The sequence below is a fragment of the Wyeomyia smithii genome, chromosome 2, assembly GCF_029784165.1.
Source record: "Wyeomyia smithii strain HCP4-BCI-WySm-NY-G18 chromosome 2, ASM2978416v1, whole genome shotgun sequence".
Lineage (NCBI taxonomy): Eukaryota > Metazoa > Arthropoda > Insecta > Diptera > Culicidae > Wyeomyia > Wyeomyia smithii.
In genome coordinates, this window is record NC_073695.1 from 85,421,774 (window position 1) to 85,447,233 (window position 25,460).

Here is a 25,460-nt window from a genome sequence, read left to right on the forward strand (position 1 = left end):
AAAGATAAAAACTATACGCGGATAGAGGTTCGCAAAGCTTCAAGGAAATTCAAGTTAATAGTAGAGTATGCGTGCAGAATTTCGATAAGTCGTGGTCTTCAGGAACAATAAAAACAAAAAAAGGGGATAGATCGTATTTGATAACATTAGACGATGGTCGTGAAGTTTGGCGCAACAGTCACTATGTTCAACCTACTAGAGTGGACGAGCCGATTATTCCACAAAGATATGCTAGGTTATCCTCTGGACTTTCTTTTGCCGATCCACCTATGGAGACTCGGTCGGAACAGATTGAAGCCGCACCGACCAACCCTACAACGTTACAAGAAGACAAGTTACTTGGACCAAATGCATTGCCACTGCAGGTGCAGTCACAAATTGTTCCAGCGGTAGAAGTGCCTTATAAGACTCGATCTGGTCGCGAGGTCAAACCACCTAAACGAACAGATTTTTAGTACATTTACATTCTGTAATTCACATAATTTTATTCTTATTTAAATTCCCTTCCACTCTTCACATTCTATAAAAAGGGAGATGTAACGAAGTTGAGTAATATCTACCCCAAAATGAATCAATTAGTATTAACCGTGTTTCACGAATAAAGATTCAGTTTTCATGAGTCCGTCAGGTTAATCGCCACGTGTTGTTAATTGATCCCTAATCCCTTAGAGTTCCGGACTGACAGGTATGGTTACCATTCAAAAACATCGATTTTCCTGAACAAATTTTTTTCGATATGGTAAACTTATCATCCAAAATTTTGTACTAAACCTATTCTTCAAAAAGTATAAATATGTTATTTTGCTGAAACACTATACGCATCCGGTCGATAGGAATAATGGTATTTAAATAGTTCACGTAATATATCAGTATCAGTACTGCTATTGTTGAATTACCATGTCAAGAATATTAAGCTTATAATATTTTGTAGTTTACGAATATTATATTAGAAATAGTGAAAGCATAGTTTCCAGTCATTCAGGTACCTACCATTTCATGAATGGTATATTTATATAGATTTATATTCTGATAATCGTTCGTGGAGTAGTCGTGATATTGTTTTGAATATTATAGATTGTTAGTGGGGATTTCTTTATTTGTTGCAGAAACATGATGTTTTTGTTTTTCACCTGCAGATATCTTCACTTGCCAGCCATCTGGCACATTTCTCTTTGTTAGTGGTCATATTTGTATTCTTCCAAGCTGCGAGGGACACTGTTTTGCATTCGTCGTCGTGCAATGTCGACTCCAACATCGTTCTGCTCGGAGATACTGGATAGAAAAAAGAATTGTATAAATACTAAAGCCGGAAGATTTGTGACCAATTTGATTACCTTCAATTATAGTTTGACAAAAACCTGCGACTACAGCGTTTGCTGGAAGAAATCTCTTCGTTTTCCAATAGAGCTTCAACCGTTGAAGGTTTGGTGGACAAATAGTGCTCACTATCCTATTTAAAGATACTGAATATAACATTGTAGCTCAATAGTTTAAGTCATTCAATTTAGTACAGTAATAACTGATAAAAGATATTATCACGAACAGTTACCATACTTCATTAAGTACAAGTAAAATCCTTACCGCTTCAGCAATGGTTTTTGATTATGCGGGACGCCCTTCTAGAAAAGAACTCAAGGGTCTAAAAAATCTCTCCATCTGTGAAAAATGCTCAATTTGCTAAGCCAAAAACGTGTGCAAGGTTTCAAACAAATCAAGAATGGTCGGTTGAATTTTAGCGTCATTTGAGATGATTTTGCTCTATCCAGAAAAATCACCTTTTTTAATGGCCTTTTGCCAGATTTATTCCAGTTCTAAAGTGGCAACCCTGTTGGCAGCCCTGCGTAAGATTACAGAGAGCAGGGCTGCCAAGTATACAGATTTTTCTGTATTACACAGATTTTTTGTCCACGATACAGAAATAATACAGAATACTGAATTCATACAGAATTTTGATTTTTAATACAGATTTGTACAGAATTTTAGCAATCGATTTTTTTTATTCTTGCTTATTTTCCGTCGATCTGGTTCCGCCACTGGTGGAGGCGACTCCACCCAGGACCCTAACTTACGACCCGTGGTTCAACAGACCGGCGCCAACGGCTTTACTTCCTCATGCGATGGAATGCGTGATCCCAGAAATTTTTCGCCTCAGAAAATCTCCCGGTGTCGGCTAGGACTAAACCTAGACCAGTTGGGTTGGTTGTGGGTGGATCACGCCACCCACAACCATCGACACCTATGTCGGCGTTGGGATTCTAACCCAGGCGTCGAGCGTGGTTGTTCGAGTTCTGCTGGGCGTCTGGCATTTACTAAGCGGGAAATTCCTTTTGTTTGATTTCTTCTGGACATTCGACATTTGGCTAAGCGGGGAAGCTTTGGAACAAAAATACCGGATTCTATTTTCCTCTATAGCAAAAAAACACGGTTATAGACCTGAGTTTTCTTGCAGGAATTTCACCCAACCTTTTTACGGTTCCAGGCGAAGTTCAAGGTTGGATGCCAAGCCCAGTTACCCCAAACCAGAGCACTTGTAGGCACACGAACAAAATACAGAAAAATACAGATTTTTTTACGGGTGCATACAGATTTTTCAAAATAAAATCTGGCAGCTTTGACAGAGAGTTACGTTACGCCAATCTTTGCTTGCGTGTTGCTTCCGTTCAGAGATACCAAATGTGCAGATTTGTCTGCAAAACGCAGATTTCTGGAGTCCGTGTGCAGATTTTTAGTGATTTGCAGATATTTGCAGTTTTTCCACGATTTCTGCAGATTTTTGTCAGAGTCTCCTTATATTCGCGCAGATTTTCTTAAAACGTGTGCAGATTTTTACAGACTTTTGCTTCCGTGAGCGAAATTTTTTCGGATCACGGGTAGATTTTTTTCAGATTTCGAGCACATTTTTCCGGTTTTTCGAACAGTTGCAGATATTTTCCAAAAACATCTGGCATCTCTGCTTCCGTTGCTGCGGTTGCTTCTTGAAGCTCCTTGAGCTTATTTTTGGCTTAGACAAGACGTGACAGCTGGCTTCTTATTTTTCTTTTCGTAACGGCCGTCATCCCTGTCGAAATTTTTTTGAACGTTCCATACCGTTGATGCCAGAATGATTATTTTTAACAACTTCTGCAGGTCAATGTAAATAAAACAAATTAAAATTGCAATATATAGGCGAATAATACCCAATTCTTATTTATTATTTTATGTTCAATAAAGCATACTTCTATTATCAAATTTTTTCTTCCTAAGTTTCTTGATACCCAAATTTTTTCTTTCTAAGTTTCTTGGACTTCAACCGAAATAGTAATAAACGATTAATCAATGCATTTTCAAAGTTATAACAGTGAAATACAATACTCGGTAATATCATGTACCTTGCATACTTTTGCATCATTATTTATGAACAATTATAATAGTTAAATTATGACTCTCCAGCATCACTGCTTTACAGTGAAAAGTAACCTCGTTGTATTTTCTACGTGACGTTTGCGTTATCGTCAAAAATCTAAGACAAGACGTGACAGCTGGTCACCGTTACATTCAACCAATTTGAACCGGCTGCTGATTGGCTGAATTCGATAACGCAATCGTCACGTAGAAAATACAACGAGGTTACTTTTCACTGTAAAGCAGTGATGCTGGAAAGTCATAATTTAGCTATTATAATTGTTCATAAATAATGATGCAAAAGTATGCAAGGTACATGATATTACCGAGTAATGTTTTTCACTGTTATAACTTTAAAAATGCATTGATCAATCGTTTATTACTATTTCGGTTGAAGTCCAAGAAACTTAGAAAGAAAAAATTTGGGTACCAAGAAACTTAGGAAGAAAAAATTTGATAATAGAAGTATGCTTTATTGAACATAAAATAATAAATAAGAATTGAGTATTATTCGCCTATATATTGCAATTTTAATTTGTTTTATTTTCATTGACCTGCAGAAGTTGTTAAAAATAATCACTCTGGCATCAACGGTATGAAACGTTCAAAAAAATTTCGACGGGGATGACGGCCGTTACGAAAAGAAAAATAAGAAGCCAGCTGTTACGTCTTGTCTTAGATTTTTGGTTTATCTGTCTTGTTCGTCGTATTTGTTTTATTCACCGGGTGTAAGGTCAATCTTTCGTATTGTTTCGGTAGTGCTATATATTCTGCAGATTGCATAGAACCAGAATCAAACATTTTTGACCCGGATCTTAGCCTTTGAAAATAAAAATTTCATTTTGGAGGTGTTTTTGTTATACAACTTCCGCAATCTTCTGCAACCAAACGGACAAAAATCAAAACAAAATGTCTCGCAATCCAGCTGAAAATCAGCTGTGTTCTTACAAAAACACCCAAAAGGTAGGAAATACTGAATAATAAATAATCTATTGAGCATTTCTATCTTATCAAAATAGTATGGAGAACATTCTGTCTGTTGGTGTTCATATTTTCTTAGAGCGAATCGAATATAAACGTATTGTTATTGAAATTAGAGCAAATGTGATGGTAACAAACCGGCTAGCGTTAATATTCTAGCTTCAACTTGGCGAACAGAGTATCATAGTATTTTGTTTGTAACCTGTAAAAAAACCTTGATGAATTCATGATGAATTATTACATTTAAAATATTTCCCTGTTGGAAAAAACAAGAATTGCAAAAGAGTTGTAAAACAAGAATTGCAAAAGAGTTGTAATACTTCTGCCTATATGGGCTTGATACAGTTTTTTGAAGAATACCTTAAATATTATAAAATTAGAAACTTGTTACGTAAAAACAAACGCATTTCCAATGAAATGTGTAGTACTTACACTCCGCAATCTAGCAAATCAAAAAGGTAAAATGCCTAGTATAGATAAAAAATAGACTTTGAGCAAACAGCCAGCTAGCTCTTATCATGATTAATTCGCTCCTCAGCGCCGGTAAACAGCTGATGAAATTTTTGCTCATTTGAACTAAATAGCCCTTTATTCAGTTTGTTATAATAATCCCTTACCTAGATTTTCCAATACTGTACCTTTTTTTCTTCATCGAACACTGTACCTTTGACCAAAAACAAAAAACGTTTCCTATTATTATACGTTCTGCATCGTGTACCATTCCAAATCAGCTGTTAGCAGTCGCTCTCATGCATATTTGATAGAAAAAAACACCATATGCAACAAATGCACGGTATCTTCCAATTACAGCCGGCCTTCAACTTGGTAAACGATATACATACTGTCCATCCCTTTCCGCATCATTGTATCTGTTAAAGCTGGTTTTTGTTCTAGAGATTTTGAAAACAAACCCATAGTCAGACCATAATCTATACCATGAAACTGTATTATTTATCAATCTTGGTAATTTTCAAAAAAATACTACTTAGTGGCATTCTGGCTTGTAACTTAAGCTTAGCATAGACAGGAAAGGGTTGAGAATTGATATCGATTTTTTGTCTCACGCGCAATATAATATATTAGTTCTAGAAAAAACGATTCAACCATAACGGTCTGGTTTTAAGTAGCCTAGATAACGCCGGACATGCAAATGTGCATGTGCTTAATACCCGCGGTTCCTTCCGGGGTGTATTTTTTTACATTCACACAAGAATTATAAATATCTAAAGCTAATATCATGAGCCGCTTCCGTTCCGTTTCCGTTTACTCTGGAAGCTATGACTGACTTCCTACTGTCCCATATATTTAATTGAGTATGTACAAGACACAGCTTTCGGTTTGTAAAAAAATAAGTTAAAATTCCTTTAGTACTAGTAATCCTTACCTAATAAAATATTCAGGACAAAATTTTTAGCAATCTATTCTTGATATTTTGGTCCAACACAAATTTCGATCTACCGAGCATCAAAAGACAATGTTTCAATATGATATAGTGTCTTTCAGACATTTTAATAAATCGTTTCCTTTTATAAAATAAAACTGTTTGGCGAAAATTCCAAATAAGTTTGTTAACTAACAAAAAAAACGTATCGTCACATATAGATATCTGTTTTATAATAGGAAAAGTTATTGTATTTCCTTTAGTGTTATACAGTTCATTTCAAAATGAACAATTATAAACAGAAAAATCAGGCCATTTTTTGAATATACCTACAAAGTTTTTGGAAGTCTGTGTTTAGCAAATTAGACTTCCGTTTTCGACACGAAAAGACTGTGCTATTGATGCACAGTCAAAAATAATAACGCTTAGCAGCTAAATAATTCTACACACGAATAATTTATCTAGTGTGTTAATTAGGTCAATGACTTTGTTTCGTCGTTTAGCCCAAAGCAGTAATCAATGCAAAAAGACCCAAAATGTAAAAATTGTTTGAATAATTGCAATTATGAATGGTATTACAAATGCATTTGTTTGTTGGTGTTTTCGAATAAGTTTTATCGTTGCCATTCTTTTGAGAGACAGATTCTAGGTTCACTTCTAGATTCCTAACAGATGTAAAATTTTGTCTTGATTTACACATCACGCTCCAGTAACCTGTGGAATTATGAAGTTTAAATTTTTGCATACATCAATGAAAGTAGTAGAGTGTTCATACTAACTTCTATACATGAATTCATACACTCGCAGTGTAGTTAAATTTGTCACAGCAGAAAGAGAGTGTTCTTTTCAACAGGAATAAGAATACATGGAGAAAAAAAGCAGTAGGCATATCTTGAGTTCCCTCAAACCATCAACAATCACCAGCAGGGTTGTACTTGGTGTAGGTTCAAAGCCCCGCGATCACAAACAACCGGCTCGCGAACGAAGTATAAACCACACCATTGAAGCTTCTGTAGTCGGCGCCCGCGGTGGTAGTCAATAAAAGCGCATGACTGTTGGTCGCTCGTTGCCAGTCAGGTTAAATATTTCTTACCGGCAACAACTCTTTCTCCCCAATCGGATTCAGTTCTCTACTCGCGTGCCAGACCCGGTTCGATCTGATATACATACATACAAACAGTGTGTGTTCGTGTCTGCTTGTGCTTATCAAAGATCCCATTGGGGGTACATAAACCGGACTACGGTCGAATAGATCGCTCAGTGGACCAAAGTGCTATCTCTTTGCAAGTTGAAAGTGATCCAGACGTTAGTGCACCAAAATGTCTCGCAATCCGGCTGAAAATCAACTAAATCTATACAAGGACAGTCAGAAGGTAGATGTAAAATTGAATTTGGGGTCATAACACAAATTGTGACAAGTAGTTGAAACATTAATGAAAAATGTAGTTTCTGTGGTAAGATTCCTTCAACTAGTTGTTTCAAGATGGCAGAAATAAATTTTATCTGCAATAAATTTAACTATCACTATTGAAGGTTATGAGTACATAATTCTAAATAAAAAACAACTTATGCACATCATAACAAACGAGAATCATATTCTTGTAAGTAAGCTACAGGTAATTAAATACAAACAGGTTCAATATTTGAAGTTTTTTTGTGATTTTAGTCAATAATTGCACCAAAAAAATGCGTTATGTATAATTTTATTGTATACTTTGGCAAAGCTTAGCAACCGAATTAATATCCCGTGGAAGTGCTGTTGGATTTAACATGTCTGCAATGACCGGCCGGCTGTTTCGTTCGTATAACCGGCCGATGCGACGCAATAATCTACTACACACTGATTTTAAATTCCAGTCAACACCACACTGACACAACCGAGCTTCTATTTCGGAATACTGTTGTTCCATGTGGTAAACGCAATGACACAGCTCAAATTTACATTACATAAGAAGGCTTACTGCCTTCACCCCGTCAGAGTAGACATTGTTTTTTCGGTTTGGATTGATAAGATTTGTACCGGTGTTATCATAATTACGACCCGATGATAAAGCCTGATATTTTGTTTATTTGGACCAAAGAGAACGAACAGCTTCATCGAAACATGGTTTTCAATAACATACTTGTTGGACCGTTTCCAACAAATTTATGAAAGTCCGTATTGCGCCAAACTGGCAGTCACATATTATTATTTTTGCTCGCCAATAATGAAATCTACTAGAAGCTTAATTGCGCGTTACTATTCGAATCATCCAGAACTTAATATAATGTAAAAATATAACATATATGGAAATTAGTTTCCATATATCCGTTCCACAATTTCCGGCTTACTCAAAAATAATTTACAAAAAAATGTTAACAAATAAAACTCAGAACAATCAATTTTCAAAGCGTATGCAGGCAAAGAAGAGGCCATCGAAAATAGAAACGCTGTATGCATCATAAAATTTTAGTTTAATGATTTTTCATGTGCATTTGGAAATTTCCATTCGATCGAACATCCGGATCCGACCGGAGTACTGAAAATCATTAACTTTAATATCCAAATGAAGCAACGCTCTGTGGTAACATCAAAAATTACTGAACAATCAGTTTTGATTTCTGTAACTAAGCTTTTTTAGGTATGGTGACTTTCTACTGAAACACCCCAGCACTGAATTTTCCATTCTAATAACCGTAGGCTTTATCATCACCACTGCGTGTTAGTACTTGATGACGGCAGATAACACTTTGTCACGTTTGTGCGTTAGAACTGAATAGAAATATTGATTTGTTAGTAGGATGGAAACGGGGTTATCCAGCACAATTTCGAAAAAAAAACCTTGCCATGATGCGGTATATCGATAATTCACACCACAACGCACGGTATGCACGCTCCGCATTGTAACTATTTTTATTTATCTGAGATAGAAACATGTCATAAACAATATTGATTTTAGATTTCATAAGTATCTTTTTTCCGCAAACATATCTTAATAATTTACTTTATAGTAGTAATTTAATTACATTTCAATTCAACATCTGATATTATAATTAGCCAACCATAAATACACGATATAATAATATTTAGCTAGTTACCTGGATCTCAATGCGACCATTGCTTAACAATTTAACGAATATTTAGCAATCTTCTGAATGTTCGATAAATGCCTATCGCTTATTCCATCTCATATCTCTAATTTATTTCTCAAACATAAATAAAGATGGTTGAGTCAAACATAAATAAAGCCATAAACAATGCCATCTGAATTTTAGATGTTGGCTGCAAATCAAACTGAAGAATCTCCTCAATGTCATGTAATCTCAACTTGAAGCTACTAATTCCACACTAATTCCGAAGCTACTAATTCCTCCTTTTCGAAAGACCTCGTATCACCAGTGGGACGGTTTCAGCGAGAATTGCTCACATGAGAATCGATCCCACGTGTTGACCTCACTTAGCCACGTTTCAAATCGTTGTGTTGCTGGAAAGCCACTATGCGCACCTTGAGAAGAAGTTTGGAAAAGATATATTTTGAATACAATCATTTTATAGGAAATTGTAGGGGGCTAGAAAATTTCTTGTTGGAGCGCTCTATACCTTTATACATTCGATAGCTCTTGTTTCCGAAAGCGAAATAAAACAATTGTAGGCGATTGATTGCGTTTTATTAAAATGAACAATACAGATATGGACTTAAAACATTTTGCTTTTTTTTAATTTCTCTAATGTAAACCCAAATCATCAAACATATGCAATATCGTCAACGAAAAACAGAGTCAAACCAACGATGCCTAAACTAAAAGTATAGCTGCATAAAAGCCACACTAACAGCGAAATATTCAATAGTTATAGCTAAATATTCTAACTTTGTCATTACACCGGTGATTTGAATTTCTATAGTCCTTGGGAAAATTTGGTACCAAACAGTTCAAAAAAAAAAAAATGCACACGGTTGCTGCGATAAATGCTGAAAAATATTAGGTATTGCAAATGCACCGCAGTTTTGCGACTATGTCGCCTCTGTATCCTCCGATGAAATCACTCCAGGAAATACAACATCCTAAAGAAAATTCCGGAAGTGTTGTAACACTTTTTGTTTTTTTTTCGAAAGAACTAAAATATTTATACAAATAATTCATTTTACTCTTGCAGTCCATTTTTCAATGATGAAATTGTAATTGAGTTTAGCTACTCATGGATTTCTGATTTGTATATATAAAGAGTTTGTATATATAAAGAGTGTATATATATATATATATATATATATATATATATATATATATATATATATATATATATATATATATATATATATATATATATATATATATATATATATATATATATATATATATATATATATATATATATATATATATATATATATATATATATATATATATATATATATATATATATATATATATATATATATATATATATAAAGGTAAAAGAGTGTATTTTTTGAGCAAAACGTGATTACATAAAAATTTTATATCATTGTCTTTTGATTTTTAAATGAAAAATAAAAATCGCTCCAAATTGCTACAATGACAGTATGTATATGGGCGAACTGTCATTGTAGCGATTTCGAGCAGTTTTAATTCATGATTTAGAAACTGAAGGATAACGATAGAAAATTTAAAAAAAAACACGTTTTGCTTAGAAAATGGAGCTCTTTCAGATGACATAAAAAACTGATATAGCTAATAATAAAATATTGTTTATTCACTAATGTAGATAATTTGCTTAAAACTGTAATGCAAATTACTGATAGTAACCAGTAACGAGTTGGAAATTACTGATAGTTATCAGTAACAATTTTTAGTGATAATTCCCATCACTGACCAAAATAGAATTTAGAAAAAAAAAACCCGAGACGCTTTGAGACCAGCATTTGAAATTGTCCTCTTTTACGGTATTTTCGAATCCTTCGAGCATTACACGTTAACGCGTAAAAAACGCGGTAACTCGAAAATCCGCGTAAAAACCGCATTAATTCGAAAAACCGCCTAGAAACAACATGACTGTATATGACACATTCTACCGTGACGTTACAACGTTTTGACTATTCTGTTGGCATAATTTCCACTCTAACTTGATTTTTTGCAAAAACCCCTTCAATATTATTCAAGATTTGGGAAGTACACAAAATTTTCTATTAGAATGATGTATAAAACTTTACTTTGTTTATATCACTTTGGGGAGTGATAATGTAGCGTGACGTTACAATGCGCGAGAAATTAAAGTGTCAGGTCTTTACTTCGAAAAGTCGAAAACTCTGCTTCGCAGTTTTTGACCGATTCAAGATCTGGTGAAAAAATGACAAAACTCTAAGAATTTCAATTTTATCATTTCCTTACTTATCTTTAATTTTTTTTAACAAAATGGCGTCGAAAAATCATTGGAAAATTGATGTTTCTCAAAAATTCAAAATGGCGCCGTTGTTACCCCTTAAGGTGAAATTTGCCCAAACTTGAGCAGATTTGTTTTCGCATCAAAATACATAAAAAAATCATACATAGTGGCCAAGGCAAAAAAAAAAATTTGCACTGTGTAATCTGAAAAAAATATGTATATTACTGGATTATGCTTTCAAAAATTGGTTTGTTGGTCTACCTTCGCAGAGAAAGTGTGATATGAAAATTTTGTATATTGCTTAGAAACTGGTATATCACTACTAAAAAAACTATATTGGAATATTGGTCTCAAGGTCAGTTATATAAGAAATATGTGATTGTTTGAGTACCTTAGAAAATAGTTTCAAATCACGAAAAAGGTTTTTGGTAGCACAAAATCATAGCTTTGTACAAACACCAGTACCTAACTCACTAACTAGTTGTAAAATTTGTGTTTCATTTGGATGATTTGGGCACCCTCTCTACCGGAACCACCATAAAAATATTTCTTGCTCTCAAAACCTCCACATGTCAAACATGGCTCCATTTGCTTGATTAGCTCTCGAATTGAGCAGAAGTTTCTGCTATGTTTGTATGGGAGCCATCCCTTCAAAAAAAGAAAGGTTCTCGAACTATCCTAATCACTTTTCAGAACCCCAAAATCCCCTACATACAAATTTACACGCCAATCGGTTCAGTAGTTTCGACGTCTATAAGGGTCTGACAGACCGACAGAACTTCATTTTCATATGTTTTGATTGCAATAGGCAAACAGCATCAGTGAGTGATAAAATCGAGTGATCATCGTAAATCGATTTATAAAAATATTTTCAGTCCTTTACTAATGTTAGCAGAGATAAATTTTCGAAAAAGATACCCAAAGTTGCTTAGGGTAGTGGGCCTACATATCCACATAGTTTTATTGAATTCTGAAAGGAAGGTGCGAAGTCCTTCAGAAGCTTACTATTCGACAAAATTGTGCTCTGTGGCAGGAAGAAGATGACAAATGAATAAACAAACTGTTCTTGTATATATCGAAGGAAAAACTGAAACTAAATATAAGTTCAAGAAATCAAACACAAAGTCACAACGTGACTTACTTCAATGCAAAATTTGAAATTACTCGACAACGAAAAAAAAAGAAATATTAAAAATAGGTAGTGAGAAATAAAAAAAAAAAACAATATTAAATTATATCAAATTGGCGAACACCTATCCTTGTGTATGAATAAGAAAAAAATAATCGTTTTCTATATAGTTATAAAATACTACAAGGTATAGAGCCCTAGGGTTGTAGGCAAGGTTGCATATTCAATTTTTAGCTGTCAACTCCATTCAATTGGTCGCGTTCCGATAATTCGCTCCACAAGTACAATTGTGAAACATGATGTACGACAAAGTTGCAGTCCTTAAGTAATGCTACAAGTTTGTCAAAAAAAGCAATGCTCTAACTCTTATGCCTAAAGTGTGAAAGCCCATATTCAGTGAGGTATTCAGCCAATATTCGTGGTGGAGTTCTCGTAATGCGTAAAAGTCAAAACTGACTCTATATCCTCAAAAACCAAATCCAATAATACTTACGTTATCATAATGAATGGTTTTGCCTTATTTGACTCTGATTAAATCAAATCTATAATACGAATCTTACTTTCAAAATAATATGGAAGTCACTAAGGTTCATTAATTGACAAACATAAGAAGATATGTTAAACAAAATTATTAACAAGTTCCAGCAAAAAATCGTAGCAATCAACAATTCCATTTTTGTTTTTTGCTTGATAATTTTTTTTCATTTGCCTACAACTACATTCGCTGTATTACGAAGATAGCTAATATACGTTCAATATGGTAAAGCTCAGAATAATAATATATCATCTAACAATTTTGAAATGTAAAAAGAGATTCTGAATGAATGTTAGTAAATAAACCAAAAATTCACAAATTCACATTCGCAGGCTCTTACTCTTTTATAAATGTGTATATTTGGGAATTTACTCTTTCGATACTATCCGGTCACGATTATTTAGTGAATATCGAAGATAAAATTAAATAAATATCCGTTGCAAAAATTTACAATTCTTGTTGAGTAATTTATGGTAATCAGATTTATGAGATAAACTTTCAATCACCATCAACAGCAGCATTACAATTTTTTCTCGATTGCCCACGAATAGAAATGTACGCACAAAAGTGTTCCAGTGCAATACGAATAGTACCGTTGCCGTACGAATAGAAGCGTACCGCTGAAATGTACGAATAGAAGCTGCAATCATAGTCGACGAGAGACCTGCGGTTCTTTACTCCACTGGTACTGTCGCCTTTTTTTCTTAGGTTCTGAAAGCAGATTTAGAAATTGTTCAAGAATAAGGATTGTTTTAAACTTTTCGGAAAACTTTTACCTTCGAGACATCACATTAGTCTAAGCTCATGGAAGCAAAAATAAATTGACCTATTGGGACAGGGAGACTCTGTCAATTTTTATTTCGATATTGATACAGAGAATATCACAGGGAACGGATGGTGTCCATTCACGTCGTCTGTGCTAGGAATGCTCGCATGTAATTGGTTCATTATTCGCGTAAATTTGTCATTGAAACTTTTTATCAATTTTACCGCTTAGTAACGAAATAAGAGTGATAACTAGCATATTACAAAATTGTTCTACATTTTATCTATCCAACAACATATTGGTTATTGTTATCCATCATGTTATGCTGTTATTAATGTTTGAAATCTGACGCAACTTTTGCCAGTTTCAGTTCAATTTTACAGAATGCATCCCAGTATAGTAAACAAAGACGTAATCCCACGTCGGAAACAAAACTTCAAAATTTTAGAGAAACTCAAAATAATTTTTAAAATTAAGGTGTTAAAGCATTAGGCCTTGTTAAGTCCATAGGCAATTCATGCTCCACTGCCAGGCGTTGCAAAACTGATAGAGATAGCTTGTGTTTCAAGAAGCTCGGTGAACCAAACTGAGATTAAACATTTGTACCGAGATTTTGCAATGCCCTTTACGCACCTTTTCAATTATATATGTTGATAGGCTCAAGTTTTTATAAACCACATTTGAAGTTATAATCTTTTTGAAAAAGAATCAACAGTGTAACCAACAGAAAATTTAGTTCTGGCTATTCATAGAGTATTCCTATCCGAAAACTTCTTACATACATAGATGACAATAAGAAACTCCGTCGTTTTGCCAATCATTGTTGAGAATGAAAAATTAATATTTCTCGATTGCACATTCGCTTGTACCGCAAAAAAATAGAATTAAAATTTCCACTCAACCACACCCGACTCCCGAGTTTACACAAAGCAAATTGATGTAACATGTTATCTCTCTGGACGCTAATTCGTTGGCACCGTTGGAACGCAACCCAGCAGCATAACATAAGGTGGCTATATAGTTACTTGTTATCACTCTAATGGTAAATATGATAAACGAAATGCAGTCATATTTTCGTATGCCTTGCAAGGCAATAAATTGCAAACGCAAAGTTTACTCTCTCATATCGCTGTTAAATGTTTCTACATAAATTGGCAATAAATCGTTACGGTGCATTTGGCCGTCCAAATTCGAGTGGATTTGCTAGTCCAATTTTTGATCAGCTATTTATAGACTCTAGCAACTAGATTGGATAGGTGTGCGACCCATGTAAGGTACAAAAGGGAAAGTTAAGCCTATAACTCACAGCACAGACGTTCGTCGTCTCGTTGAGCTTCTCCTAATAGTGTTGGTGAATAATTATTTCGTTAATAATTCTCAGAGCTATTAATCAGAGAACACAAACGAGCGGGGAAAACAGCGAATGATCGACGGAGGAATATTCCAGGACCGCGATAAGTCACTATGAGATAATACAATAATGCGATTGATATGAGTAAGGTTTCTTTGAAAAACATTGAAAATGTTTTGATAGCTTTAAAATTTGGTAATGGTGTCTAAAAATACATTCAAACCTTTTTATATTACGGTTCTTTGAGAATTGACGGGATCAATTATAATGTCTAACCGTATTCACAGATCAAGTTGACCTGGCACGTCATCACGGTACAGCTAATATCTAGTGTCCACAACGATATCGAGTTTACACGCTGTCACGAACGCATTCGTGTTCTAAATTTTCATCTCAAAATTGTTCAAGAACAACACCACCGAGAGCCACAATGAGTGTGCAACTTTCACGTCAAGTTCAATGCTAAGGTGTCTAATTGATGCAAAAAAGACGTTGCAACTCGCTTTAGCCAAGTTATTCAACAACGCGAATCCATCGAAGCGGAAAATATAGCCTACAACTGCGTAGACAAATTATATTTACGAAAAAAAAGAGTACTGCTCAATATTCTGCAAATAAATTATTCATTAGCCCTACCGCGCGTCATCGTTGTCTGGTCTGCACTTTTGCGAATATCTGAAACTTGTTGCAATTGAGTGGTGAATAAGCAACATGTGCAAACCAGGGTAAAACGACAAACCCTTAGCTAACGCTCAGTTTTAATATCAAACTGTTCATTTCGATTTGTTGACAACAGTCAACAATGACTTGTGCTATATTGATTGCTTTTTTATATTTGTACCTTTTCTCAACAAGGAATCTTAAATAGTTGCATAATAACAAGACACTTACCGGCTTTCTCGATTATACCACTTGAGGTTACACATAAATGACTGGTGTGCCACTAACGCTACCAACACCGATTAAAACCGCAGGTCCTACATTATCCAAGCACAGTTCGCATTCTGCAGTGTGCAGGCCGATAACCGATCTTGTGTGCAAAATGATTAAACAAGGTTCAGCGGTTTTCTGCTCCTCGGGCCAGACAGTGTAAATTTCCGTTTCTTATGAAAATCATGAACTGCAACCATTCTACACGCTTGGTCGGTGGTGAATAAATAGAAGCTCTGCTAGAAGTTACCCCTGCTTGGTTAGGTGGACCGTTTTTGCATGTCCATCCACTTGAGACCTTGGCTTGGATGTGTGCCGTAGTGTTACTTAGTTCTGTTTACAAGCGAGTACTAGACGCTCAGATGATAGAGTATTGCACGGTGGTATTAGGAATCGAATGAGTAGCAAAATCTGAGTGTGTTTAACTTCTAGTTTTCACTTTTAAAAGCACATATTCAGATAAAACTCAGTCAGTAGATAGTAGGCAACAATCTCATACATGGAATTATGTTTATTCCAAATTTAAAAACCAACTTTAATAAAAAAAAATACATTTTGCCATTCTCCTCGCGGATTGTTATGTTGCATCATCAGTTTCACAACTACATTGGAGATTTTGTTCTCTAAAACTGTTAAATATTATTAGAGAAGAGAAGATTGTTCTTTTATATGCGATGCAGTTTATGTCGATTGTGTTTGCATTTGATGAGTAATAAATTCAAAGTTCATTCATATGTTTCCACAATTTATTGTTAAATATTTTTGTTTTAAAATTTGCATAGAAATACAAAAACATTCCTTGGTTTCACATAGAGTGTAGAAAACTCTTTCAGTAGAAAAGCAATGTTTTGTCAAACAGTAGAGTTTCATTTAAAAAGGAACAATTACCTGTGGTCTAAAAGACTTTGATCTTATTCAGACTTTCACCTTATGGCCCAGTGAATCCGGGAACTTGTTTTTGACAGACGTCATGATCGCTCTGCTCATGTAAAATACTACAAGGTATACAGCCCTAGGGTTGTATGGAATGGTGACGTGGGACTAAACACTGTAATTAGAGGATTTTATGTTACAAAATATACAGAGCCTGCAGACAGAATCAAGGTGTTTGCTCAGCGACGGTACGTATTTTTGTTTTCAGCCTCCCCTGGAAATCAATTTTTTGAAATATATTCAACAACACTCGAAAGAATATCGTATATATTTGGCGATATTAGTATTTGCCTGCAGTATTTTTTTGTGCAAACAACATGTATTTGACAAGGCACAAGCATATCATTCTTGTTGAAAAAGCACCAGAATTTCTCGTAATGCGTCAAAGTCAGAATCAACTCTATATCCTCGAAAAATCCACGTTACGTTATTTTAAAAAATGGTTTTGTCTTATTTAACTTTGTTTAAATCAAATCTATGATATGGTTCTTACTTTCAAAATAATATAGACGCCCTTACAAAGGTTTATTAATAGGCAAACATAAGAAGATATGTCTAACAAAATTATTAACAAGTTCCAGCAAAAAACCATAACAATCAACAATTCCATTTTTGTTTTTTTGCTTGACAATTTTTTTCATTTACCTACCACTACACTCGCTGTAATACGAAGACTGCTAATATACATACGTTCATTATGGTAAAGCTTTGAATAATAATATATCATCTAACCATTTTGAAAGGTAAAAGGAGATTCTAATAAATCTTATTAAATAAACCAAAAATTCACAAGCATTCGCAGGCTCTTACTCTTCTATAAATGTGTATATGTGTAATTTACTCTTTCGATACTATCCGGTCACGATTATTTAGTGAATATCGAAGATAAAATTGAATTAATATCCGTTGCAAAATTTACAATTCTTGTTGAATAGTTTATGGTAATCATATTCAAGAGATAAACTTTCAATCACCATCAACAGCAGCATTGCAGTTTTTCTCGATTGCACACGAATAGAAATGTACGAACAAAAGTGTACCACTGCAATATGAATAGTACCGCTGCAGTACAATAGGAGTGTACCGCTGAAATGCACGAATAGAAGAGTACCGCTGCAATCATAGACGACGAGAGACCTGCGGTTTTTTACTCCACTGGTACTGTTGCTTTTACCGGCATGTTTTCTTACAAGACATCAGTTTTTATGAGGTTTTGAAAGCAGGTTTAGAAATTGTTCAAGAATTGAGATTGTTTCAAACTTTTCGGAAAACTTTTACTTTCGAGACATCATTTTAGTCTAAGCTCATGGAAGCAAAAATAAATTGACCTATTGGGACGGGGAGACTCTGTCAATTTTTATATCGATATCGATACAGAGAATATCACGGGAAACGGATGGTGTCCATTCACGTCGTCTGTGCTAGGGATGCTCGCATGTTATAGGTTCATTGTTCGCGTAAGTTTCCCTGTAACTTTTTATCAATTTTCACCGTTGAGCAGTGAAGTAATAATGATACCTAGCGTTTTATAAAATTGTTACACATTTTATCTATCCAACAACATATTGGTTATTGCTATCCATCATGTTATGCTGGTTATGCTGCTATCAACGTTTGTAATCTGACGCAATTTTTTCCAGTTTCATTTCTTCTGTGCTAGTTTAGTAACCGTATCATGACGTAGTCGAACGATATCTGTGATTTGACTGTAACTTTTGCAGGACTCGAAATTTTTTGTCCAAAGTCTGCCGTGAATAAGAAAATGAATATATAAATTGTTGCCTTAACTTATACTTGATTTTAAATTTGTTCATCAATAATCGCTGTCCTCTCAGTATCTCTCAAAATGTAAGAAAATATCAAAAAATTGGTCGCAGTGACGGAAATACCCAACACGGAAAAAACTTTGCTTTTTCGTCCATTTCTCATCTCTTCAGTTCCATCAGGTCTTCTTCGGCTCCCGCTAGACGTTTCGGTTCTAATTAATCTTTGTAGGGGGTTCGTGTCTATACAAACTTCGAGTACACCGCTAGTCAGAATCCAGCATAACATTTTTGGTATTGATAATAATTCTCGGTTCTTCTCACTTTTTTCGAATCATTCTCAAATATCCGATTTTATCGGTACGCTGGCCACCCTATTGACCGATATAAAACCGTTTCTCCAGTTTTGACGTAGAACTACGTCTCTCGGGAAATTCGGCTACATAGAGATGTAAAATGAAAATCTAAATAACGGGAAAAATTTCAAATGCTAATAAGTCGGTTAGTTTTCAATGGATTTCCTCCGTTCTTGCAGCAGTTGATTGAAAAATCATCTATGCAACCGTGTAAACACAGAAATTTGTCAATTGATTATTCGACCTATTGTACAATTGAAAATTGTCAAGCCTTGTTGAAACGCTGACAGAACTATATACCCAGTAAATCGGAAATGCACTCTTTGGGCTTTAAAAGAGCCTGCTTCTGCTCAAATCAATCAGTTTACTAGTTGATGGCCACTAAGACGGTCCTAAATAAGCAGCAGCGGGTAGCAGCATTAGCGATTCGTTGCAAAACTTGCATTCGGTAGTATTATCTCAATTTAAAAAACTTTTATTCAACTCTATTCGTTAGTGTAAATCTCTGAAAACAATGTGGCAGCCCTGCGAAAAATTAAAAAGGCAACTGGGATCAACTGATTACGGTAATAAGCTAGTGTTTTGCCATCTTTGACCATTTTGCAGGAACATCATTTCCTTTCATTAGGTTTTTATTATTAAAGAAACTCAGTCTTCAGTCTGAATCGTCTCTTTGTGTCATTAGTGTTGGATCAAGTTTATTGTGATTAATCTCGAATAGAACAATGAAAGTAATGTATCAAACAACTTTATGTAGTTTTACGTTGACCTTGCGGTCGTAGCTTTGCATACAACCCTTCTGTTATTTTTTTTTTTTTTTTTGTTAGGAGGCTCAAAAAATCAATTTGGGTTTTTTTTTTAACGTAGGACTAGGTCTACGGAACGTATAGAAACTGAAAAGCAAGGTGTGACATTGAAATGAAATATTCCAAACGGTAATACTTGTGTAACATCATTAACATTATGATGAGTTACAATAGTCAACTTGTCGTTGAATTGATAAAATGATGGACAATTTCGTGACACTTAATGTATCATCATCACTTCATAGCAGCGAAAATTGATGTAAAGTTTCAAGGTCGAATTTTCACGAACAATGAACCAATGACGTGCGAGCAAACCTAACACAGACTTGATGAGCAGACACTAATTACCTGCTGTGATATTTTCTATATCAGTGGCTAAAAAGAAATTGACAGAATCCCATGTCCCAACAGGTCAACTAATGTCGGTTTTCATTTTCCTAGTCTATTTTGATGCCTTGAAGGTAAAACTTTTCCGAGAAGTTTGTAAGAAGTTCCCTCATCAGACAACTTAACGATCTGCTAAATGTTATGAAAACTGATGTCTTGAAGGAAAACGTGCAGGCACAGGCTCAGCGCCGAATCATGCATGGGTAGAACACTGGTTACTCGTTATTCGTGTAGCAGATCTATAGCGTTCATTTTCCGATGGTTTCCAGCTTCCCAGCATGCAGGAAATAAAAATTTGATTTTCCGAGGTATTCCGAGAAATAAGAAAAAATGCAAAGAAAAGTAAAAAACCGGCGATTTCTTTAATTTGTTTTTTTTTTTGAATGAAAAAGTGGAAAAATATGCTTACGTAATTATTGAACGCCCCCTAAAACCGAACCGAATGAACAATTCTTAAAGCATTTCGTTAAGCTTGGTGAAGGAGGACGGCCTTTATGCTCTTATTTTCTTATATTGTAGTTTTATTTTAAAATAGTAACAAAGAAATTATTTATTTTATTCGCGGATAAAATTGTAGTTACTTCCCCAAACTCTGATTTTCAGAACCTCTAGTTGAACAGGTAGGTTCAACAGCCACGAGTCGCCCCTGATTTCTAACACCTTTTAAATAATATATTTCGTGTTGAAAAACTGATGATTTGTTTTCTCCTCTTCTAATGTATTTGAAGTGAGGTGCCCTCCAAAACTATTAGAAGATTTATTTTTAACTTGTTTATATGGAGGCTTCGATACCTTTTCAAAATAAGATCCATTGGGGGCCATCCACATTCCATGTGGACAGATTTTTAACAATTTCGCACCTCCCCTACCCCTTCGTGGATGACTGCTATACAAATTCTAAAAAATTTCGTATGGACCGTGGACATTACACATATTGTAATATGACGATCTTAAGTAGGTAATTCCATATGAAAACTTGAATTGGTGGAAATAGTTAAAAAGCGTGATTTATTCTTAATCAAGCCCGATAAAACTGAAAGGAAATAACAGAAGTTTTTTCCGTAATTTTGCCGTATTGGAGTAGAAAGTATAGCCGCAGTAAAACAGACGACTCAATCAGCAACTGCGTAACCTTTCCTGCGAAGGCAAAACCAGTTGCATCGATGCATAACAGCACGAGACTTTTCCCTACTTGGATCAAACTTCGCACTGGAGAATGATCGAAAAAGTGTGCGATATCAACGCATACAATGTTGATAGATACTTTGATGGTTGCTAAAAAGTGGTTCTAACTGCGCTTCACGGAGACTTCGAGCGCAAGTAGATAAAACTAACCTCCCTCAGCGACTGGAATAATTTCAACGACTCCCGAATTTCAATAGGTTCTATAAAACCACAAACTGTAAATAAAAAGTAAACAACACGCCTTCTACCGCACCCTCCCCCGGCCGGTTGTCTGAACTGGTTATGGCGGACGGACCTGTTTTGTACTGTTTAGTATGTCTCAGTCGTTTCCTTCCACGGAGACTTGCACTTCATTTCTACTGGTCGTGTTTTGGCACTGAAGAAGTGAGAATATGCATGGAAAAATTTGATTCGATCGTTGAACAAAGTCATAAAAATGCTCAACGCAAAATTTTATATTATTTACAGTTCAAATTCATCTTATTTTTCGCCCTAAAACAGCTTTCGATAAGACTTTTTTTTATAAGATACTATAACCAATAATATAATTGTAGTGCTTGTTGATAGAGGAATCTTGTTTATGGTCTAACTTATATTTTTTCTAGTTGAATTTTAATAGAAATTTTATGTTAGCAGATAGCAATCCTTATTCAGGATACCTCAGTTTTTGTGAATGTTTGTGACTTGAGAATGTATTTAATTTTAAAAAGTGTATCATAGTTATAAATCACTCAAAGAACTAGAAAAAGGAATATATTTTCAAAATTTCTCTCCTATTTACTTTCACTTTAGACTATTCGGCATCATATATTTTTGCGTAGTAGGTTTTCTAGAATAAAACAATACTAAACCACCGAATATCAATTTGCAATTATGTAAATAATCAAAACCCAAACATTTCTGGAGAAAAATTAGAACTACTAGCTATACAAACTTAAATACTCAAAACCCACGCCATCGTGCAGAAATCTTTTGGAAGCCTCGCGCTTTCGCTACATGTCATCAGACTATACTAGAATATACTGCTAATTTCGTATTTATTTGGTTTTACCCTTACAGGAGAAAAACGTTTCCGTGACCAGCAATGGAGCCCCGGTAGGCACCAAGACTGCCACCGCAACCGTTGGCGAACGAGGACCAGTAGTACTGCAGGATGTTCACTTCCTGGACGAGCTGGCTCACTTCGACCGGGAGCGTATTCCGGAACGTGTTGTGCATGCGAAGGGTGCCGGAGCATTCGGTTACTTCGAGGTGACGCACGACATCACGAAGTACTGCGCTGCTAAAGTATTCGAGAAAGTCGGCAAGAAAACACCGCTAGCCGTTCGCTTTTCGACCGTCGGAGGAGAAAGCGGTTCAGCCGATACGGCCCGTGATCCGCGTGGTTTTGCCGTGAAGTTCTACACCGACGACGGTGTGTGGGATTTGGTTGGTAACAACACTCCGATTTTCTTCATTCGCGATCCAATTCTGTTCCCAAGCTTCATCCACACTCAGAAGCGTAATCCTGCTACACATCTCAAGGATGCGGACATGTTCTGGGATTTTATCACGCTGCGCCCGGAATCCACCCATCAAGTCATGTTCCTCTTTGCCGACCGAGGAATTCCAGATGGCTATCGATTCATGAATGGTTATGGATCGCACACTTTCAAACTGATCAATGCTGACGGTAAACCGGTGTACTGCAAATTCCACTTCAAGTGCAACCAAGGTATCAAAAACCTTGAAGCCAAGCGTGCCGATGATTTGGCCGGAGCTGATCCCGACTACAGCATTCGTGACTTGTACAATGCTATCGCTAAGGGAGACTTCCCAAGCTGGACCCTGAAAATTCAGGTAATGACTTTCGAGCAGGCAGAAAAACATCCCTTCAATCCGTTCGACGTTACTAAAGTCTGGCCGCAGTCGGAATTCCCACTCATGCCGGTAGGTAAAATGGTTCTGGATCGCAATCCGAAGAACTACTTTGCTGAGGTTGAGCAAATTGCCTTCGCTCCCTCGCATCTCGTACCTGGTGTCGAACCATCTCCAGACAAGATGTTGCAAGGTCGTCTCTTCTCTTATGCCGATACTCATCGTCATCGTCTTGGAGCAAACTATATTCAGCTTCCGGTCAATTGTCCGTACCGGGTTAAAACTACAAACTATCAACGTGACGGTCCAATGAATGCTACCGACAATCAAGGTGGAGCTCCGAACTACTATCCAAACTCATTCAGCGGTCCTGAGCCATGTCCCTTCGCACGCAAATTGCAGAACTCTACCTTCAAAGCTAGCGGAGATGTACAACGCTATGAAACCGGAGATGATGATAACTTCTCTCAACCCGCTATTTTCTACCGCAAGGTGCTGGATGAAGCCGCTCGGCAGCGTATGATCACCAATATGGTGAATCATATGAGCAATGCATCAACCTTTATTCAGGAACGTGCAGTTAAGAACTTCACTCAGGTCGATGCTGACTTTGGCCGCAGACTGACGGAAGGCCTGAAGCTACGTCGTTCGGCCAACTTGTAAGCATCGTAGCGATGGTGCTGTTTGCGGATTCATTGGTGGATATTTACACGTAACAATCACACGCACATACAAGCTTATATTTTATCAAATATCTTTTTTTATATTTTTCATTACGAACACGAAGGAGATTTTGGGGTAACTAATAATAAAAAAAGGCACGAAGGCTTTGTACATGTTTAAACATTAATGGTAAAGATCGTATATTTCTATATGTTATTTTGGATGCTATTCGATTCCAATAAAGTTTAACGATTTCCAATGACAGCGTTTTTTCGGGTTAGAAAATATCACAAGGTAATCAAAATAATCCCTACAAATTATCGTACTGCTATACTGCCGCTCCAAGCATAACTGTCCCAGCGTCCATAAGGTTTGCATTGAATATGGGACAGTTATGCTTGGAGCGGCAGTATATTGAATCATCAGTTTTCTCGTGTTGAGGCAAAAATAAATACTTTTAACACAGATAATTAGTTTTGAAAATACATGGTTTTGATTCGAAGATAGGTGTTTAGCATAATCAGCATTTGTTTTTGTAACTTTTGAGTAAATAAAATTGTTATCCTACAAATAATTCCGATCCCCTGGATCCTTATTTACTTACTTTTACGGCGACAGACCGATTATCGATCCAATGCCGAATACAGAATACGTCGCCATGTCCGTCGGTCTGGGGCTGCTATCCTCCAATCTCCCCTAACACCTTTTTCGCGGGCATCCTCGTCGACAGCACACATCCAACGAATGCGGGGCCTACCTGGAAGTCGACGGCCTCTATCGGGATTTCTGCTAAATATAGTCTTCGCTGGTCGTTCTTCCGGCATTCATGCCCAGCCCACTGCAACCTGCCGTGTTTTATCCGCTCAACTATATCCGCCGATTTGTACACATGGTGTGTACCATGGTTCACACACTTCATTTATCTCGGCAAACTTCCCAACAGATGATTGAGCTCGGCGAAGTTTTTAACGAATGTCAGCAATGTATTTCGACGAACATACAGCAAATATATCGATTTACCGTAAGCCAGCAAGTATAGACGTTTCATTTGCCGAAGTTCTTGAAAATTCTGCCGAAAACTTGTAGAACATTTCGCTGAATTTATCAGCTGTTGAGTTCTCGGAAATAAAATCTAAGTGTGCATGCGTCTGCGCCAAACGCCATTTTCTAATTTGCCGCCAAGAATTAAACGCAAAACTCTACGCTCAAAAACACTCGCCGATCGGCCTTCTTAACGGCCATGAAGTTGTAGAGTGCAAGTTTAGTACAGGTTTGCATACTACGAGACCTCAGCTGGTAACGCAATCCGTAGAAGGCCCTGTTTACAGCAAGACTGTCACTGCGACAGATGCCCGGTTGGCAACATTAATGTCATCCGGTATAGACGACCATATTGTTTTACAAGCATCTAGGTAATAAACGTTAAATATTTTATTTCGTTAACTACGCGGTTAATAGTTATAAGAACGTATCGTTGAGTGTTAATCTCACTGTCCCTTGTGGAAACACAACACTTTGTAAATAAATTCCTCGACTACTTGAAAAGTTTCCCCGTTTAACACCACCTCAACACCAACATCCGTTGGACTACCACGCTCTCTACCAGCCACCATGTATTCCGTTTTGGCAGAGTTAATGATGAGCCCTGTTCTCGCAGGTTCTCTCCTGAGAGGCCTATTCCAATGCTCTACGGTTGATACCAATGATATCGATAT

The 25,460-nt window shown here is 36.1% G+C and overlaps 1 protein-coding gene and 1 long non-coding RNA gene across 3 annotated transcripts; one reads left to right on the plus strand and one right to left on the minus strand.

Annotated features, from left to right (window-relative positions):
• Window positions 1-1,075: 1,075 nt before the first annotated feature.
• On the minus strand, window positions 1,076-1,467 carry LOC129725450 (uncharacterized). Its single transcript, XR_008728089.1, has 2 exons — window positions 1,335-1,467; window positions 1,076-1,272 (listed from the first exon to the last, which is right to left on the minus strand). It is a non-coding gene; the product is annotated as an uncharacterized LOC129725450 (long non-coding RNA).
• Window positions 1,468-4,057: 2,590 nt separating this feature from the next.
• LOC129725449 (catalase) lies at window positions 4,058-24,004 on the plus strand. Of its 2 annotated transcripts, none has more exons than XM_055681319.1 (2): window positions 4,058-4,344; window positions 22,285-24,004. In XM_055681319.1, the coding sequence occupies exons 1-2, from the start codon at window positions 4,291-4,293 to the stop codon at window positions 23,743-23,745; spliced, it is 1,515 nt and encodes a 504-aa protein (XP_055537294.1). In that variant the 5' UTR covers window positions 4,058-4,290; the 3' UTR covers window positions 23,746-24,004. The 2 variants fall into 2 exon arrangements, with proteins under 2 accessions (XP_055537294.1, XP_055537293.1); XM_055681318.1 differs by lacking the exon at window positions 4,058-4,344 and adding an exon at window positions 6,797-7,116.
• Window positions 24,005-25,460: the final 1,456 nt, after the last annotated feature.

Excerpts from the sequence above, each read along its gene's own strand:
- LOC129725449 (XM_055681319.1), top strand. The coding sequence starts at position 4,291 with ATGTCTCGCAATCCAGCTGAAAATCAGCTGTGTTCTTACAAAAACACC. Across the intron at positions 4,345-22,284 it reads CTTACAAAAACACCCAAAAG|GAGAAAAACGTTTCCGTGAC; the intron begins GTAGGAAATACT and ends TTACCCTTACAG.